General features: G+C 36.0%; 1 protein-coding gene across 5 annotated transcripts in view; it reads left to right on the top strand.

Annotated features, from left to right (window-relative positions):
• Window positions 1–1,009: 1,009 nt before the first annotated feature.
• The window catches only part of LOC127965280 (DNA-binding protein SATB2-like), a 43,740-nt gene continuing 25,420 nt past the window's right edge, over window positions 1,010–19,329 (top strand). The window contains exons 1-4 of one of the 5 annotated variants that reach the window (XM_052566025.1): window positions 1,048–1,143; window positions 2,663–2,850; window positions 11,450–11,665; window positions 15,197–15,379. In XM_052566025.1, coding sequence (XP_052421985.1) covers window positions 11,494–11,665; window positions 15,197–15,379 — 355 coding nt within the window. In that variant the 5' untranslated portion in view covers window positions 1,048–1,143; window positions 2,663–2,850; window positions 11,450–11,493. Of the gene's footprint in view, window positions 1,144–2,212; window positions 2,319–2,481; window positions 2,851–11,449; window positions 11,666–15,196; window positions 15,380–19,329 lie in introns of those variants that run through there. The other 4 variants (XM_052566024.1, XM_052566026.1, XM_052566027.1 and 1 more) reach the window with 4 other exon arrangements.

Here is a 19,329-nt window from a genome sequence, read left to right as displayed (position 1 = left end):
TAACCAATATAATGTAATATACAAATATAATATAATACAATTTAGTAAAGAAACACTGAAACTGTATAAGTTTAGATACAGGTCATAATAGGTAATTATATTTTCTAGCATAGTGACAGTTTTGTATAGCCTATTACGCCTGAAATCTATCTATCTATCTATCTATCAATCTATCTATCTATCTATCTATCTATCTATATATCTATCTATCTATCTATCTATCTATCTATCTATCTATCTATCTATCTATCTACAGAGAAAGCAAGAGAAAGTGCGCGCTCTGTGATTTCAGGGTAGGCTATAAGATGTTTATGATTTTTATTTAACATGTAAGATATAACGAACAACAATCTAATCATTTTGGATTCAAATATTTATCCAAATATTTAGATTATAATTTTGTAAATAATTATGATCGGATCTTTGTTTGTCTCTTTGAAAATTGCAAAGGCTTAAAATGTGCGGGTTTTCAAAAGAGGACGAGACATTGATAAATACATTATTATTATTATTATTATTGATGTTTAACTTTTGTTTTCTGTTTTCCTATGTAATATAAAGACATGTTATCAAACGAAATATTCGTAATTTAACCATAATGTTACTTTTGATTAGTTGTGAAAGTAAAAGAGCATGTTGTTGAAACAAGCTTTAGCTTATGGGAACATTCTTGTAGATGTTTTCAATCTCTCAGTGACCACCAGCTTGAATGCCACTATACATCAAAATAGGAATTGACCAAAGTTTATACGAATTGAACAGGCTCTGCTTCATATTTTATTTATAACTGCGTTTTGTCAAATTCAACGATGAGTACAGTTAAGAAGTGACATCCAACTCTTTAATGTGTTTTTTGTGGCTTCATTCAGACCAGCGGACACAAGAATTTCAAGTTCCACATCCTAAGGTCGACTGCATGATTTAGTCCGTATTAACAACACTATTCCATTTAGCATTTTACCTGCCACGCAACGCTGCGACACCATCATCATCGTGGTCATTATCTTGTATTATAATAGTGACGAATGAGGTTGGAGAATCAGCAGCGTTCGCTCACACACCCCACAGTGTCTCAAAGCAGCAGAGCAGCCAACAGCACACACCATTGTGCAGTTAATGAGTTCTCATTAAACCATCACAAAGGTAAGGTTTTTTTTTTACAAACATTTGAATGATGCCTGTAAATCTGAACGTCTGCATGCATTTTAATATCCATGTGATGCATCTTATTTGTGGCTTTAAAGGCTACCAAACTAAGTGCATTGTTGTAGAATTTAACAAACATTTGTGTAGGATCTGTTTATATTGTCGAGAACGAGTGTTCAGGTTTGACAGCTTGTATGGTGATTTGAATGTGGTGAAAGCATGAAGACAGAGAGATCCTAAAACATTGGGCTTCGACATGCACTATGCTCTTTTTTTCCCTAACCCGTGTTCCAGTATTACTTGTTTCTTTTGGACACCACCGCTTCCAACGCACATTACAAACCGTTTCACAATCTAGAAGATTTTCAGGCTTTATAGCTTACGACTTGTTGAGATTGTGTCATTTGTGCTGTTGTGAGTTGTCCTCTCGATTTAAGATCACCAAAGATGAGTCTGTCACTTCCAATGTGCTAGAGAAATCAACCATTAGAAGATTATTCCGTTAAAACAATAACAACTCCGCTATCGACTCAGAAACTACATTAGCTGTATTTTGTGTAGACGTTGTTTTTTCATTAGCCTATACGTTTTAACATTAACCCACAAATCCAGACGACATGAGATTGCACGTTGCATACTTTCTTCTGTATGTTCTTATCTTTAACGCCTGCAGTGCAGAACAGTCATCATGTCTGTGTAACTTTATTTGATTAACAAGAGAACATTTACAAGACAGCGATGCATTCAGATCGCGTAAAATGCTTTGAAAAGAGATGCCGGTGTGCAAGTGATCTGAAACAGCTTTTCAATAGAAATGCAAGCTAATGATGGAAGTAAAATTATAGCCAGCTTTTGAAACGGATGTCAACACAGACCGCCCCAAAATAATAATAATACTAAAAATGTTAAAAACAGAAGTCAAACTAAGAAGCTAAACAGAAATTCAGCCGCTGTATTGATAACTTCTACGTGGAGTGCATTAATTACTTACCTTGGACAGCCTCGTCCCTCCCTCCCTGCATGTCACACTTCCACGTTTGCTCTCCAGTCCTCCTCCCCTCCCACTCCCCTCTCCTCTCTCGCCTCTCCGTCAGTCCGCGCGCCGCGCAAGGGAGAGATTGAAAGTGACACACTCACATTGTTGCTCTTGAGATTTCACGCCGCTGTAATAGGTAATGTCCGCATCGCACAAAACAGACCGTTGACGTCTGTTTTTAGCTCGGTTTCTCTTTGTGTGCATGCAGCAACATAGATGAACGTTTTTTAGATTTTGATGTTCTCTTTACGCCCGCTGCTGAGGTTTTCAGTTCTGCCACGGACACTCGTGACTCAAACTCGCGGTAAACGGTGAGCAAGATTCTGTACTGCCGGAGAGATTGTCGTCGGTCGCCTGTCGGAACTTCTCGGATCTCTGTGCTGTGTTCAATCTCGTGCACTGTCCTCTCTCTCTCTTTCTCTCTCGCTCTCTCTCTCTCTCTCTTCATGCTGTCTATCTCCTGCTACCTGTACCCCTCAGCTCGGAGTCTCTCAGTTCCAGTGGCTCAGTCACAGCGCACAGTGCACGGAGCCCAAGTGTCCAACACCGAACCCGACCGTATTCAGTCCTCCGCGAGGCAGCGAGAAGCCCAGCCCTGGATTCAATACTTTTAATCAATGGACAGAGCCCTCTCAACGGCCAACCGAGGTACCGACACGCCATAAGCAGTAAGTGCCACAGAAAGAACTTTAGTCTACTTTCATCCGATGCTTCTCACATTCATGTAAACTGCTGCTGTAACTGTAACAGCAGGTTCCATTTAGAACTAAGTAGCATTTCGAAACCGAACTAACTATTCTGAATACAGATGAACATAAATGTTGTGTTTGAAGATAAGCGGTAAATTCGTGGAGGCCTTTAAAAAGAAAACAAGTGTAGGCCTTTTAAGCAGTTTAGAAGGCCATGTTTTACATATTCCCACTTCCAGCTTACTTTTCCTTAAGACACGTTTATTTTTTATACGTATTTTAATAATTAAATAATGTTGCTCAAGGTTATAAACCTTAGCTTTGAGTGACTGACGTTGAAGAAATAAAACGCATCGGACGAGAGCAAGAACGTTCAATGGATCGTTACGTTTTTCTGATATTGACCACAATATTCATGTTGTTATTAAACAGCTCAATAATAATAATAATTTAAGATGTTTTTTCTGTATGAGTTTATTTTCAAATATAATTGCAACACACGAATACTAGCATCTTGTAATTATGTTTCAAAAGTTCAGAAGAGGAGCACCGGAGTCATGCACCTTGTGCACTGTCGATCGTGTGGAATTTTTAACAGTAACCTTTTCTTTGATGAATATAATATAGCCTAATTTGTATATTCGGTTAAAGTTAAAGCATTGATTTAATAAACCTGTCGAGATTGTCTGATGAAATATAACTTTTTACTGACGAGAGTGTTTAAACTGTTTTGAGCCCTTGAGGTTGAGCTGGTTTAAATAATAATAATAATAATAACAATAATAATACTAATTAATAACAATAATAAAAAAAATATATATATATATATATTTTAACAAACAAAAAGCTAGCGAAATAATGCAAAATTAGGCTATTAAACATTCTGAAAGCATTTTTTAAGGGGAAATCCCGATTTTACTCCAGGCCCTACAAGATTAGGCCTCAAGTTAAGCTTCACGTGTGTGACTTTTATGTCTGTGGTCTCTTCGCCCTCAAGTCGCGTGTGTGTGTGTGTGTGTGTGCGCGTGTGTGTCTGTGTTTGTGTGTGTATGTGTGTGTGTGTAATTGGCATTTTCAGATTTTTTTTCTTCTATGAGAGGAATCTGAGACTTAATTTCGAAAACGTTATGCTATTATTAAAAACAAAGCTACTATTCTGTTCAATGTGTAAAATAATTTTCAGCCTTGAGAAAATGACGCTCATGGTTAGTTTACCCGCAACTTTTTTTCGTTTAGCAATATTGTTATTGCACTGTTTTTTCTGTTGTTTAAGAAGGTTGTCACATGTGCTTGTATACATTAAAATAGCTGACAATATTTAACTGTTTATGTTTTGTTTTAAGTACCCTACCTCACGTTGTTATAAAAAGCTGCTGATTGAGTTTCTATTCTTTATGAGGAGGCATGATATTACGATCGTTTTATTTAACGAAAATTACTTTTAAACTCTTGTGTTTCGATTAAATTGAAACAAATTAAATTCTATTAAATTATATTTCGAATTTATTTAATTATTATTACTATTTTAAGTGAGGCTGGAAACTCTATAAAGACAGTAATTTAGGTGTAAAACCTAACACAGACACGCAGCACATAATAAATCAGAATAAGACAACCAGACAATGCATTTTTTATCATCATCTGAGAGTTCAAGATGTTTAAATTTCCCAAGTTAGAAATAATTGCAATGAGACGAAATAAACCTGTGATCTGCGTTTGCTTAAGTAGCAGGTAGCCTATAGTATGAATCATTTGAGCGCAGAAGTACTCATAAAAAGTCAAAGATTTCATGTCACTGTTTTTCCAGAACGCACAATATTCCTCTTTTAGTAGACCTGCACATCTTTGAAGTGGAAGAGATTGAGCCTTTTCCCTTACAGAACCCGTGGATTTCTCTTTAATATAAGGATGATGGATGTTAACTAAATCGTTTTTGCTTGAAGCAAAAAAAAAAAAAAAAAAAAAAAAAAAAAAAAAATGAAATGAAATAAAATGAAATGGAATCGCTATCCCTCTGTTGTCGAAAACAATACACAATTAGATAAAAATGGAACCATAATCCCGAAGACAGCTGTACTCTTATTAGACACTGAACTCTGAAGTAAATAGTTAAATTAAAAAAAAACGAAAAAACACATGCCGAGTGCACATGATTTGTTATTATATTACATGCGATATTTTCCCCCTGTCAGTTCAAACTCTGAGTTATGTATACATAACTTTAAAACTTTACAGCAATGTATTTGAAGAGTCACTCACAAAATCATGACTGTGCAAGAGGGGGGTATGGTTGCTATATAGCTGCCATCAGCGGTAGAGATCATTCTGTTTCTTTTTAAAGTTACATTGATGTATCCATTATTCATTTGCACAAACTTGGCCCCCAAAGCCAACGGAGACGTTTTCTTAACCAGGACCAAAAGGAAAAACAAAACGTTAATTAGCCTCCGTAACAGAGAGGCTCTATACGTCTCAGTAATTTTGCAATAGATGGAAGCCTCCGAGGATACTTTAATCTCGCGCTTTGGGGAGCCCATCAAAATGGAGACAATCCAGCATTTATTCACGGCATGTTTTCTCCAGCCCTATACCTTCAGGGACTTCAGGGAGAGTTCAGCGCCAAATCCTATTTACTTTAGTCTATACTTACTATACCTGTTAATTATTTTGTCGTTATATGGACAGTTATGTACAGTTTTTAGGTGCATAGAAATGTCAAAATAAATAAATAAATAAATACCCTTCACACAGCGAGAAACCACGTGAGCCTATTACAATAGCAGTGCCTTGTTGCTTTTATAAACCGGCTACTTCATAACTCTGATATTTGACAAAATTTCAGTAAAGCATTAGCCTATTTATTATTCAAATACTTGAAACGTCATTCTTCCGCTGGAAGATATAGTCCCTGACGGATTAAACCGGGCTTTAGGGTTCCGAACAGTGATTCACAGATGCACATTTGTAAAGTTAACAGGTGTTTGTGTCATTGCTGTTTTTATATTATGTGTCTTAGCAGGATTGGAACACTATACCGGAAGACAAACTCGCTGGACCAGAAATATTCGTTTAGTAGAATAGGCTTAATATTAATTCGCAGCAAATAGCTCGTCAAGGCCTAATTTGGATTTGAACGCAATTCCTTCGAGTTTGATAACATTATAATTTAGCAAATTTATTTTGTTTAACACTATTATTATTATTTTAAATAAATAAATAACTATACATTTTTTCTCTTCAGGATTTTTTTTTCTTTTTCTTTTTCTCAGAGATATGTTTTTTCACTGTCAGCTTCTGGATTGCATACATCAAGTCTCGGCTAAGACGAAAGCTATTATTTCGATCGTTATTGACCATAGAAAAATACTGTCATGCCTTTTATTTCTCATTAAGCACCCTATCAACTAACTCTTTAGTTTAATTAACTTTTTTTATTATTATTCAAACAGTTAAACATGAAAAATTCTCAAAACAACAAAAGTTTAAAATGTAGGCCTACATTGTACAAATATCAAGTTATTGTTTTAACCCACAAATATTGTCTTTAATATTGTAAGATTATTAAACCTTTTTTTTTTAAACATATGACAACTTGAAATTTATTTTTGCCTTGAGGGCACCATTCAGCCTTTCACACCAAATGTCTTTAGGCTAGTTGACTCTTACTATGCAAACATGGTATTACTGGTATCAAAATTTGAAAGTTTAGTTTAGAGGATGGAATTTAAAAGGTTTAAAACCTTGTAAAACCACTGCTAGAAAAGTCACATTTTTGTAACTGAATTTTTGACTCAAAACCTTACTGAGATTTAATCCTAGTGACAACTTTCCTGTGTGACAGCTAGCCCCATATATTTATATATAAATATATATCAAACCATTTAACACTACATACCTAAATCCAGACCGCAGTCACCGACTCTGTGTGTGTGTGTGTTCATGTGTGTTTTATAGCCCTGCTCAGTGTAGTCTACCATGTGTGATTTTTGTGAGTCAATGTGTGGTCCCTGGAAGTGTCAGAGCAGTGAGCCTGCTCTGTGGTTTCTGTGTGTTGAGTGTTTGTGTACACTTGTGTTTGTCCGTTTTAGTCTATGTGCGAGTCAGAAAGCAAGGGATTTAGGGAGAACATAATAAACTGCTGCTCACTCTTTATCTTTTACTGTCTAAGATGTATATTAGCAAACTAAATGTGCTTCCCGGATGATCTGTCGAACTTTCTCTTCGTATCTGAATCAACATATTCTCCACACATGTCCAGTACACTTGAACTCACCCACATTATTGCAACTGTATTTGCCAAATCAGTAATATCTTATGAACACTTATTCCCTTCCATCTAACAGGACATTACCTTTTAGTTCATATAATCATAAGATAAAATAAATATATATATATATATATATATATAAATATTTACTCATACATCCAAGAAAGTCTCAGTATCGTGCTTGTCTTACTATGTATATTTCCAGTGTAATCATCTGTCTTGGTTACAGTTTGATCTGTCATCAAATTCATGGGTGATAAGCTGCTATCTATGTATTCTTCCCTTCCCAACGCACACACCTGTGAGACACCGAGGGGCCTTCAATACGAATCCCTCAACCATCTTCACCTGCTTTATCTATACCCTGACTGAGCCGATGCTTTAATAACCCTGCAATAAATGAGTATCACAGCCCTATTCCCTGGTCAATAAGGTTAACGCCTTTACATGTCGTCAACACAAAGATACCACGATACCACCAGGTTCTGAACAACACACGGCTTTATCTCATTGCTCATTTGCATACGTGGCTCTATTAGTTGTTATTAACTGTAGTCGAGTAAAGGGCTTTTATTACTCTGAGTTGGAAACGAGCAAGAAATTGGACACCCTTGTCCTGCCAAACAGTCTTTTCCATACCTAATTTGTGAAATTGCTTTTAATGTCATCTTTGTAGTCAACATTTCTCCTTCTCTTTTTTTTTCCCAACCTTCTGCTTTTTTTCTCAGCGTCTCTCAATATCGTTCTCTTCTCTGTGTATACTGACTGACAGTGTGAGTATAGTCAGATCAGCAGTGTGTCGTTTACTGCCCTCAGTTTCCTGTGTGTGGTACAACTGGCAGAGGCCACTCTCATTGCCAAAGAAAAGAGTGCAATGTGGAGGGGAGAGGAGGGTTAGCAGAAAACGTATATCGCATGCTTAGGAGAGAGTCTCTGCAGTGTGGTCGTCGTAGTTTGGAAATTTGAATCTCATGGGATCGGAGTTCTGTTCCACTCCCTCGTCTGGCTTCTCTCATCTACCCCTAAACATAACAGTCATTAGTTATGTTTGTAATGTGTGGCTGCAAGCATTACAAATAAAAATGAAACCGTGTATCTGGTGGTGAATACCTATTGGTAAAACACTCAAATGTAAGGTGCTGTGTATCTTTCAGTTTCATGTTGCGTGTCATTTGTCAAGTGGGCTGGTTACTATGTATGCTTTTTTATTAGCATAGCTATAAAATAGCTGTACTATTTTACATGCTATAACCTATATTTCATAGTTCTTCCTGCTATTAATCTCCTTACTTTAAGCAATTTCTTAATCTTGAATCAAGATCTTGTTTTCATTTTTTTATCTTCATAATCTTTGTTGATTATTCTAGATAACTTGCATTGATTAGACATTTATCTCTATTTCTAATTGATGCTGAACAGTTGGAAGGACGGGGATTAAACAAGTCCAATTACACTTTTATGATGACTGTAAATTAAATAAAACTCCGTCATCATTTTCAGTCCTTCATGTTGTTCCAAACTTGCATGACTTTTTTCCTTCTGTGGAGAATAAAAAATGAATGAAACAAACAACAATACTGACATTATCAATATATCTTACTTTGTGTTCTCCAAAAATGAGGGTATATAAACAGTGAAAATAGGCTCATTTTCGGGTGAACTCTCCCTTTAATAACCTAATGTAATTCATGTGATTATGCTTTATAATCTTCTAATGGTTCGTTTTAATTTAGAAATAAATAAATGAGTCATTCGGTAATTTTGTTTCCCCAATCTGTTGATGAAATAGAGGAATACACTCTCTGTTGATAAAGCTTTGATGAAGCCGTCTCACCGTTAGCTCAGCAAAATCTGGATGAGATCTTGTGGTGCTGAATTACAGAGCTTTTACCAGCATAATCACACAATCTCTTTCACCTCACATTTGAGTTCATGAATTCCAAAACCTTGAATCACAGTAGTTTGTTGCAAAAGTGTCCAAAGTAGTGTATCATAACTGTGAGAGTGCCTCTTCCATATTGTATTGATTAGTTACAGCAGGTGTGTATTGACCAGAAGAAACTTTTACAGCACTGTCTTTGCATAGTCAGTGCCATCTCCATCCGTGAGTGATGGGCAGACACACTGGAGCTGTTTTATCTCCCCATCAAATATTTGCCGGGGTGGAGGAGGATCAGAAAGATAGAGAGAGAGCGAGAGAGATTGGCATAGAGATGGGAGAAACGATTCAGACAAGGTCTTGATTGGGATCGGAAGACTCATTAAAATCAGGCAGGTTTAGACCTGTGAAGCCCAGTGAAGGAGGGAACAAGGACAACCCATCAGTGCCAGATGAACTAACACCGATAAAAGACTTTAAGGGTTGTAATACAGTGTGACTTGCAGGCAAACAGATGAAAAGCTCTCAGTGTCACTGATGGCACTGAACGCATCAAGTACAATGGCCATTGTGTCCGTTTGTGGTTTCATCCGTCAGATTTTCTCGCTCGGTTCCGTGCAAGTATCTGAAACATCTCGAGACACTTTTTGTGAAGAGATTTTATTTTACCCCTGGGATTGCAAGTCTAATGGGCAAGCCCGCATCGTAGACGAGCTGTTAATTAAATGCAGATCTGTTCGCCTCATACAGTTGAAGTGGATCACAGTGCTTTAACTCATAGCAGTGGGTTTTATCTGTTATATTTTAGGACCTTAGTGTTTTATTGTTACTGAAGTGCAGTATTTTCAAACTTTGATCCATTTTGAAAACTTTGGCATGACTAGCACAAGAGAAATGAGAAATAATAGCTGCATGCACACTGAGGGAATATCAGTTTTAATTGGAAAGCTGTGTTTAATGGGTGCTATTAATTTTGTATATACATGCGAGTGTGTTTTCATAAGCATGCATGTCCATTGTTGTAGTGTATTGTTCACACTTGAGCTCTATTAAACTGTCTCATAGGCTCTGTAAATTTCTTTTCTCCGTGTGCGTGTGTGTGTGTGTGTGTGTGTGTGTAAGTACAGTGTGGACCATCAGTTCTTGTTCCCTCAGCAGCACACTAACACATTTTTTTCCATTCAAATGCTCTGAAAGTGTTTTTCCTCCCACCCGCTTATTAAACTCTAAAGAATTCAGACACTTGATTTCTGGACCCGCATTAGGTTTTTAATCACGCAGAGGCTAATGTTTTTAATTTATTATTCATTTTGAAAATTTAGCTCCAGCTTGTAATTCTCTTTGGACTTTTTTATGTTCCATGATGATGTTTTTCTCATCAGGGCCAGAGAAAAGAATAATGTTTTCTGCATAACCACTTTGAGAAGAATAGCAGTGAGGGTGGACACTGAAATCTATCTATCTATCTATCTATCTATCTATCTATCTATCTATCTATCTATCTATCTATCTATCCATCCATCCATCCATCCGTCCATCCAACCATCCATCAGAATCCCTCTGTATTTAGGAAGTAATATGCAAATAAAAGCACTCCAGTGGGGAGTTTGTTCCTAGTCTTTAACTTTTGGCATGGGCTTAATACAGCCTGGCACTGACTCTGATGGACATTACCAATATTAAAGGTTTGGCTGAAAAACAAAGACCCTCGAGAGTTGTCCCCATGGAGCGCTATGTGCATTCAGAAATACTATATTTGCACGCATGCATACACAGATATCATTTGAACAACTTAAAGTAACTTAATAATTCATGAAAACATTTTGAGCATCTTTGCTTTCATATTTGCCTAGAGGTCTGTCGTTTTGGCTACACAAACACATTTAAATGCACATACACATTCATTTACATTCCCCAGATGCTGGAGCAGAACGAGACACTGGGCCTCTGCTTTTTTGTTTGGTGATAGTGTTGATAAGATGCCAGCGTCCTCTTAAACAGTTCTCTGTATTTCAGGACATAGAGTTTGATGTCATTGTGTTGTTCTCTGTTAGCCCCTGTTGTTCAGTTTGTGAAAGAGTCAACAACAGAGAATACTTTGATTTGAGAGTCTCATGATCAGAAAACTTCTGAAGAAAAATGCTAATAGAATTGAATTAGTTATTTATAAGTTCTTAAATAAAATTTTATCTTAACTTAAATGTTATATCAATTTATTCGCTTTAGGGTTTCTTGGATTATCACACAATTTTTTCTGGGGTGTGGACGGGATTAATAATTATATTATATATTATGGTATAATTAAGATTGCCATGGTTTTTCCAACTCATTTTTTTATTGAATATACAAAACAAGTTGTTCATATGAAAGTGTATGCATTGATATTGGCTGAGATTTCATTAGGTCTCTGTCGACCCCTCTCTTTGTTTCAGGTCCTTATCCTCTGGCTGGTGTTCCCCCTGTAGTGTGGAGGGGGATGGAGCGTGGCGGAGGAGAGAGCCCTCGTTTACGGGAGAGCCCCGAGCGACGTGGGAGCAGCAGTCCTGATATCGGCGGCCCCCCACCAAAGATGGGGCGTCTGGAGCTCAACGGCAGTCCCACAGGTCACCGCAGCCGCCACAATGGGGCCCCACAGAGACCTCTCAGTGGTAAGACACTGACAACTTTTACTGTAACTGCATTTATATCATATATGTTTTTTTTTTTCTGCAATACCACACACTAGCACCGCAGCTTAATGTGCCTAGACCAAAAATTCTAACCTCTACACCAATGTTTCAACAAATATATTGTTTTTTAATTAGTGAGATAATTGTCAAAGCTTCAGAAAAAATAATAATACATCAAAACTGTACATCTAGCTATGCATTTGTCCTGGTGCTTAATTTTATCTGACATTATTAAAAGAGTTTGTGCAAGATTTAATACATTTAATCCCATACTTTACTATGGGGGTAGTGTGGCCACTAGAAACTCAGTAAATTAAGTAGACCTGATTTATTCCCCTTAGCCTGTTATTGACTGCTACAGTAACGTGTGTCAGAAGGGGGGTCATATTGATTACAGTGACCCCAACGAATTGCCACATACAGTGGTGTAGTCGCAGCTGTGAATATTGAATACCTTTTAAATGTGTTTTTACACTTGGGTAGTTCACACATAACATTTACATGAACTTTTTTTAATTCAGCATCAAGATTTTCACAAAATATGACATCAGATATTGCAATTTTTTCTTCAAGACAAGTTTATTTATTTAGTGTTCAAGTAGAGATTTGAATTTATTAAGCATCATACTACTAAGAAAAACAATTCTGGGCAAAAAATATCAACAGTTATCTCATATGTATTATCTCACTTGTATTTCTCCTAAGAAACAAAGGTAATTTAATAGACCTTTTGTAAAATTTATTGTAATATGATAGTAGCACAACAGCTTTCAACATAGACTATATAAGGAAATGTTGCTTGAGCATCTAATAAGTATATTAAAATGAAGGGTCATGTGACACTGAAGACTGGAGTAATGGCTGTTGATTAAATTATATTTTAAAATACATTATTTCAAATTATTATTGATTTTACTGTGTTGTGATCAAATAAATGCAGCTTTGGTGAGCATAAGAGAATAATTCTATAAAACCAACTCCAAAATTCTGAATGGTAGTGTGTGTGTGTGTGTGTGTGTTGTATTACAGTTTTAGATGTATAGCATACCATACAGCAGGATACTGCTTTTACTGTTTCAAATATGTCAACGTAACACATATTTTTCTAACGAAACATACAGTCTTTGTGCAGTAACACACAGCCTCAGCAAAAGTGTTATATGTCTCACATTGGGCCAAAAATTCACCAAGGTCAAGCTGTAATTCACCTTGACAGTGAACAATGTGTGTAGCCAATCATAAAGCCATATATCAGATATAGATTAGATTTTTTAGAGGCCAGAACGTTAACAACACATAGTTTGTATTTGTTCATGATTGTGTGTATGGGTGAGTATCTGGATGTAAACCTCTGAGGCAGATTTGATTTGACAAAATATCTAAGTGAACAAACATTTCTTTCAAATGTTCTGGAATAGGTAGAAGAGGAAAGTTGCGGGGCTTTCTCTTCCTGTGCACTGGCAGATTGGTCAAATGGTTCATTTTAATCAGAGGTTGTCTTGAAACAGTCTTCTCCAAACCACAATGGAACACTGAAGAGTGGGCCACACACGAAACAGACATTGAAGCAGAATCACTCAGACACATGCCTGAAGTGCTAAAAATCTTTTTAAAAATCTTTTTTTTTTTTTTTTTCAGCTAAAATATCTAAAACAAGATGGATTTACTTGCAAAAAAGGCTTTAAAACTGGTGTTCAGGACATATTTAAATAAAAGTTTATATTTTTTACCCCTTCAACAAATTATTTTAAAACAGTTTGCCAATGGAATACAGAATAAATGTTATCTTTATACTTTCTTTTTTATACTATTAATATTTATATCTAATGCATTAAATGTATCTTGTTTTAAAGCTGTTTAGCTTTCTTTATGAGAATCAAGAAAAAATAAAATAAAATTATATAAATATATAAATTTGTTGTTGTTGTTGTTGCTTGCAGTATGTTCTTAACTGCTCTATTTCATAATAATTCAATATTATTTAAATATTATCGTTGCTTTAGTCAATTGCAGTGTCACATCTTTAAATAAAGTATGAGAGTTAAAGTTTATAACTCAAAATAAAATGTTCAGGCATTAATGTGCATTAAAATATATAATCAAAGAGACCCAAAGACTTACTCAGAGTGAGTGTTGCACAGAAATGAAACACTCACATACACACAAACACACATAAATGAGTCAGACACAGGCTTCACACACATGCTGTTATCTTATGATGAAACCGTGCTCATACAGGGTACAGGGATGAGCCCATGGGAGCTAGAAAGAAAGAGAGAAAGAGAGAGGGGGACTGCTGGGAGCTGCTGTGTGTTGACAGTTATATTTCCCTGTTGGGGGAAATTCACTTACTTGAATTGGCATCGGCCCCTGGCCTGTAATTCACTCCATAAGAGCATTCTGAACTGGAAGCCAGGGTGATTAATGGAAAGGAAATAGAAATATAGGAATTGACTGATTAAACCAAGGGGCTTGGGGAACGGTGCATGAATGTATATGTATTTGTATGGAAGTGTGTGTGTGTGTGCATAAATTAGGAGAGAGTTTTGAACCGCTCTGCTCTTATTAGTACATCTGGGATTTTGCCTAATGCTTTCAACCTATCATTTCTAAGGGGTATTAATTAATAGTCAGAAAGCTTTTGAGCATTTCATAGAAATATAAAAAAAAAGAAGCAATGCATAGGTTAGGCCTAGATTTACAAGAGAAAACTTGGGTGGGATGTGTGTTTTTCAGACATCATTAGATACTGCATACTTTTTCTCAACAAGCTGTGAATGACTATGCATCTCGACATCCCATTAAAAGACGGGACTCTGTACCAACCGAATCATTTGCCAACATAGTTTACAGGTTAATCATAAATGTTTTTAACTAAAATGTTAACAAAGCCAACACTACTAAAATAATGTGTTAAGTTAAAGCGCAATGAGCCGTAACCTCAAACACTGAAGGGAGAAAGCTTTGCATAACCGTTGGAGGCTCATGCAACTAATTTTATTAAGTGACCCAGCCGTTAGCACGCAGTCCATTGACTTGAGGACATATCAGCTCAGCTGCACTGACAAAGTGAAGGGAGGCACCATAAAAAAAAAAAAGATAACTTTAATCAAGTATAATGCTGCTGGTTTGATGGCTGGTTGGATACACAATCTGAACGGCTTGTTCATGTTGACTATTTGCATTGGGCTGGGAAACCTAAGACAAGCGATTGACCCTGGTCACCTTATTCAAATGCAAGTAATGAACATATTAATCATTAATGATTTCTAATGAAAACACTTCTCTTGTGAAAAGCATGTGGCAACTATTCAAAATAATGCCATGCTTTAGTTGCGAATGAGATTTAGACAGGAATATTTACAGTATGGAAATGAGTCACATTTGTAGAATATCAGCTAAGTCACTGGACTTTATTTTTAGCCAATAATAATGAAGTAATTCAGCTCTTCTCACTTGACCATTGTTTCTCTAATTATTTCTATACCGTGTTGCTCTTCTGTATTGCAGGTCTGATGATTCCAGTCTTCTGTGTGGTGGAGCAGGTGGATGGAGGGATGATATCAGATGGAGAGAGCCGGGAGGAACATGCCGAGTTCGTGCTGGTCAGGAAAGACATCCTCTTCACTCAGCTGGTTGAGACTGCACTTCTCGCCCTTGGATACTCCCACAGTTCTGCAGCCCAGGCACATGGTGAGTTCAACATTGGGCCAGACTCAGTGTATGTTCAAAACAGTTGATGAATTCAGTTATATTCAGTTAAAGTTAATAAAATAAAATAAAAATAATGATTAGAACTTGACCTTCCATTTCCAGTGACAAATTAGAACAATATCAGGTATTTTAACTTTTTATCTTGATTTACTAACAAACTGCCAAATGTTTTAATGCCAAAAAATTTCTAATAAAAATCTGAGAATTGTGCTAAATTATATTGAATGTGCACTTAGTAGCATAATTTAAATCTTAAATGTATATAAAAAAAAAAACTGCAGTATAATCTTAAGGAAAAAAAGACCTCTTGAATGTATATTTAAGGAGAGTACAGTTTCATGACTTTTTCCGAACACACTTAAGTATACTTTTAAAAGAGTACACTGTGTAATGATGTCAAATTAAAACATTTACTTTAAAGTACATTTACAAGTGAAGTTAATTTTACATTCATGTTTTAATAATCTTTTAATAACATAATAAAGCAAAGTACCTGAGTATAATATAATAATTATTTATTTATTTTACCCGTTGTGTTTTATTTGATGTTTTAAATGTGCTAAATTGAATTCAGTAGAATTTATATTGAGGTATATTTTTGTTTATCATAAATGTTTGTCAGTACATTTGGCACTTTATTTTAACCATCTTTCAAAAACAATAAAAGTAATTATGAAATTACATATAAAATGTTCTTCAGTTTAGTTTGCAAAATATCAATTTAAATAACAATGAAATGCAATTAAGTATTTGAAAACATTACATTTATCTCCCACTTAAAGCTGCAGTCCATAACTTTTTTTATTTAAAAATTATCAAAATCAATATTTGAGCAAGTACATAACCAGCCAGTGTTCAAAATTATCACCTTACTTTACAGCTTACAGCTTAAAATAATGTTTTATAATTTAAATGGTACTGGTAGGTTTTGCGGGAAATTCTAGCATGGTGCTGCGTCATTACGTCACGTTTGTAAACATAAAGAAGTTTCCCGGATACTCGACTATCACATGAGATGATCCTGCAGGTGGCGGATTGTTTAATTATAGCCTATTCCCACAGAAGCTTTTGATATCGAGATTTGTAAACACTGAAAAACTTTTGTTCATTGCTAGTTTGTGATACCTAATTCATTAATTAATGTTATTATGGAATGAAACTTATGAAAATGCTAAAGAATCTTATTTATTTCTGATATAATTGGATGCCATGCAATTAATCTTTGTAATCATTACATAAAACATACTCTTTCGATTATATTTCAGGCACTATGATAAGCAGTGTACAGTATATATTGCACAGTATGCAGTAAGAAGTATGCTAGTTCTCAATTCCTTTACAGTTCAAAGCGATTAGAGTGGCATGGAGTGCAGAGAGGAGGTCCGGCTGTTGAGATGTTGACAGGAGGATATACTGTTTTGGGCTAATGTGTCTGAGAACACTGAGGAGGAAGAGCATTTGTTCAACATAACTGAATCACAGACAGTCTGAAAATCTCATTAAACAAGAACAAAGGATATGGCGAGGCAAAGAATGCGGTGTTTTCACGTCACCAAAAGATGCGTGTGAACTGTATTTATGCATATGTGCTAACTTTGTGGCAATGCATGTTTGTGTCAGCTCGAGGTCTTTGTGCTTGCATAGTACGCGTTCATTTTCTGTGTGTGTTTGTGTGTGTATATGGAGAATGTTTATGAGTGTGCGGGCCAAAGAAGCAATATAATGCTTTAATTTATTGTTGTACACATGATCGTCATCTCCCAGAAGATTGAGAGTTTACTTGTATTCTGTGAAGTATGAAGAAAATGTAAAACAGTCATTACTTTATGTTGATCTGCTGCAACAAAAGACATCACGATTTACTTCATAGGTTGAGCATTTTGCCATTTTTATGTATTGTTTGTATTCACAGTTCACGGTCTGTACGTCTGACTAGAATAGAGTTTGTTGCGCGATTTGATAGTGGTGCAGTTTATTGAAAGTATTGTCAGAAAACAGAGAGCGAAAATTGAAGGCCACATTTCAACCTTTAATTAAATGATCATTTAAGTCAGGCTGATGAAATGTCTGCTACGTTTTTGTAGTGATTGTAGTTTTTAAAATGAAATGCTGCGTGGTTGTGTTTGTGTGTGACTGAAGCTTGTTATTCATCAAAAATAATGTTAAATAAGCAAGCTTTTCTCTTTTTTTGACAACTAAATATATGTAGTAACAAAAACAGAAAAAAACATGAGTCACGCGTAGGTCAACAGTGTGTCTTTAAATTCACTCGAAGCGCCCTTTAGAGATTCCTTTGAAGAGCCAAAAACAGATCAATATGTTACCCACACAGCGACTCGAGCCATTTGCGTAACCTCCAAAAATACCGTTCTGTGCTATAAAATTCAACAAGTATGCAAATTGATAGAAGCGGCATTATGATTGGAAAGGCAAAATAGTCCTGTCTGGCCCACACAATGGCGCCACATCTGTGAGGAAGTCCCAGACGCTACTCCCCTGAACACAGAATCACAAGCGGTCACCTCTCAGGACAGGACCAGCAGTGGAAAACAAACCGTTTAGGCTCAATATAATCCACACACCCTCACAGTGATCAGTTCAGATGAGGCCAGATAAAATAAAAGGAGAGGGATACGGCTGGACGCATACTAACAAGATTCTCTCATTATGGAGAACTGCACTGGCTTCAGTTTATTCCTAAAATGAGTAGAGAATGAACGATAGAATGAGAGAGGGAGAACGAGAACTCTCCTCTCAAATGAATACTTTTTGTTTTTAAAGCAAGCGTTTATGTTAAATGAATAATTTCTGGCTTAAATTATACATTTTTTCCTCTGCGGTTCACAACCAAAATTACACAGAGTCCCATCTATTTTCTCCCTGTTTGAATTGTGTCCTGCATAGCTCTCTCGTAGTGGTATATTTAAGATGCTCTCCCAGCACCGCTGCCTTTCTTTAATTAGCCTGACCAGTAATTAACTGGGAGATATTGTTTATTTCAATTATAAGGGTCTGAGTACTTTTATAGAATCGTATGGACAGACCTGTACTTTAAGGCTTCAGACAATTAACAGTGGTGATGGATTACAGCACAAATGCATTGTTGTGCTGCCACGTTTGACATTAAGCCACGGCAGGTCGAACTGGGCCAGTTTGATGAAAATACGCTCTGTTGCCTGATAGAGGCTCGAACCGTCCCTTCACATAATATTGAGCAATGGCAGCTAACTAATTCCAAACTGTAGTGTGAACATTGGAGTGGCAACATGTGCAGATGATGTATTGATTATCTGCTTCATACTTAAAGGGATAAATCACCAAAAAATGAAGATTCTGACATCATTTACCTCATGTGTTTCCAAACTTATGCTTTTATTCTGTGAAAAATTTACAGTATTAACACTGCTCTTTTACATATAATGAAACCGTTATTTACGATTACTGTCATGCTTCAGAAACAACCAAATTAATAAATAAAAGCACCACAAACTAATGTAAACTAGCTGCAAAACCGAAAAACACAACTTTCGTGACAGAATTTTCTCTTTTTTTCAATCTACGTCTTACTGTTTTGGTATAAAATGAAATTTAAAACTACTTCTGTCCTCAACGAATCTTTTAGATTTATGACCAAAGCAAGTAAGCTTTCCATCTGCCGTCTGACACACCTGGCAGCCAATTGGAAGCAAGTCAGTTTTTTCAATTTTATTGCCAGGGGTCTTCAATGCTCTGTCTTGTCTGGTCATTTATGACAGCCAGGTCTTTCCCATGCAAACTTTTATATTACGGTTAAACTTCAAAATAAAATGAATCTGTCCAATCCATAAATCTGTAATCTGGAGCATAGTATAGGCCTATGTATTATTTCATAAGTCTATGGCATGTTGATATTATTTCTAATGGTTTTAATTCCAAATTTAGAAATTATG

The sequence above is a fragment of the Carassius gibelio genome, chromosome B9, assembly GCF_023724105.1.
Source record: "Carassius gibelio isolate Cgi1373 ecotype wild population from Czech Republic chromosome B9, carGib1.2-hapl.c, whole genome shotgun sequence".
Lineage (NCBI taxonomy): Eukaryota > Metazoa > Chordata > Actinopteri > Cypriniformes > Cyprinidae > Carassius > Carassius gibelio.
Note: the sequence above shows the minus strand (reverse complement) of the source record. Positions and strands in the feature narration are given on the sequence as shown.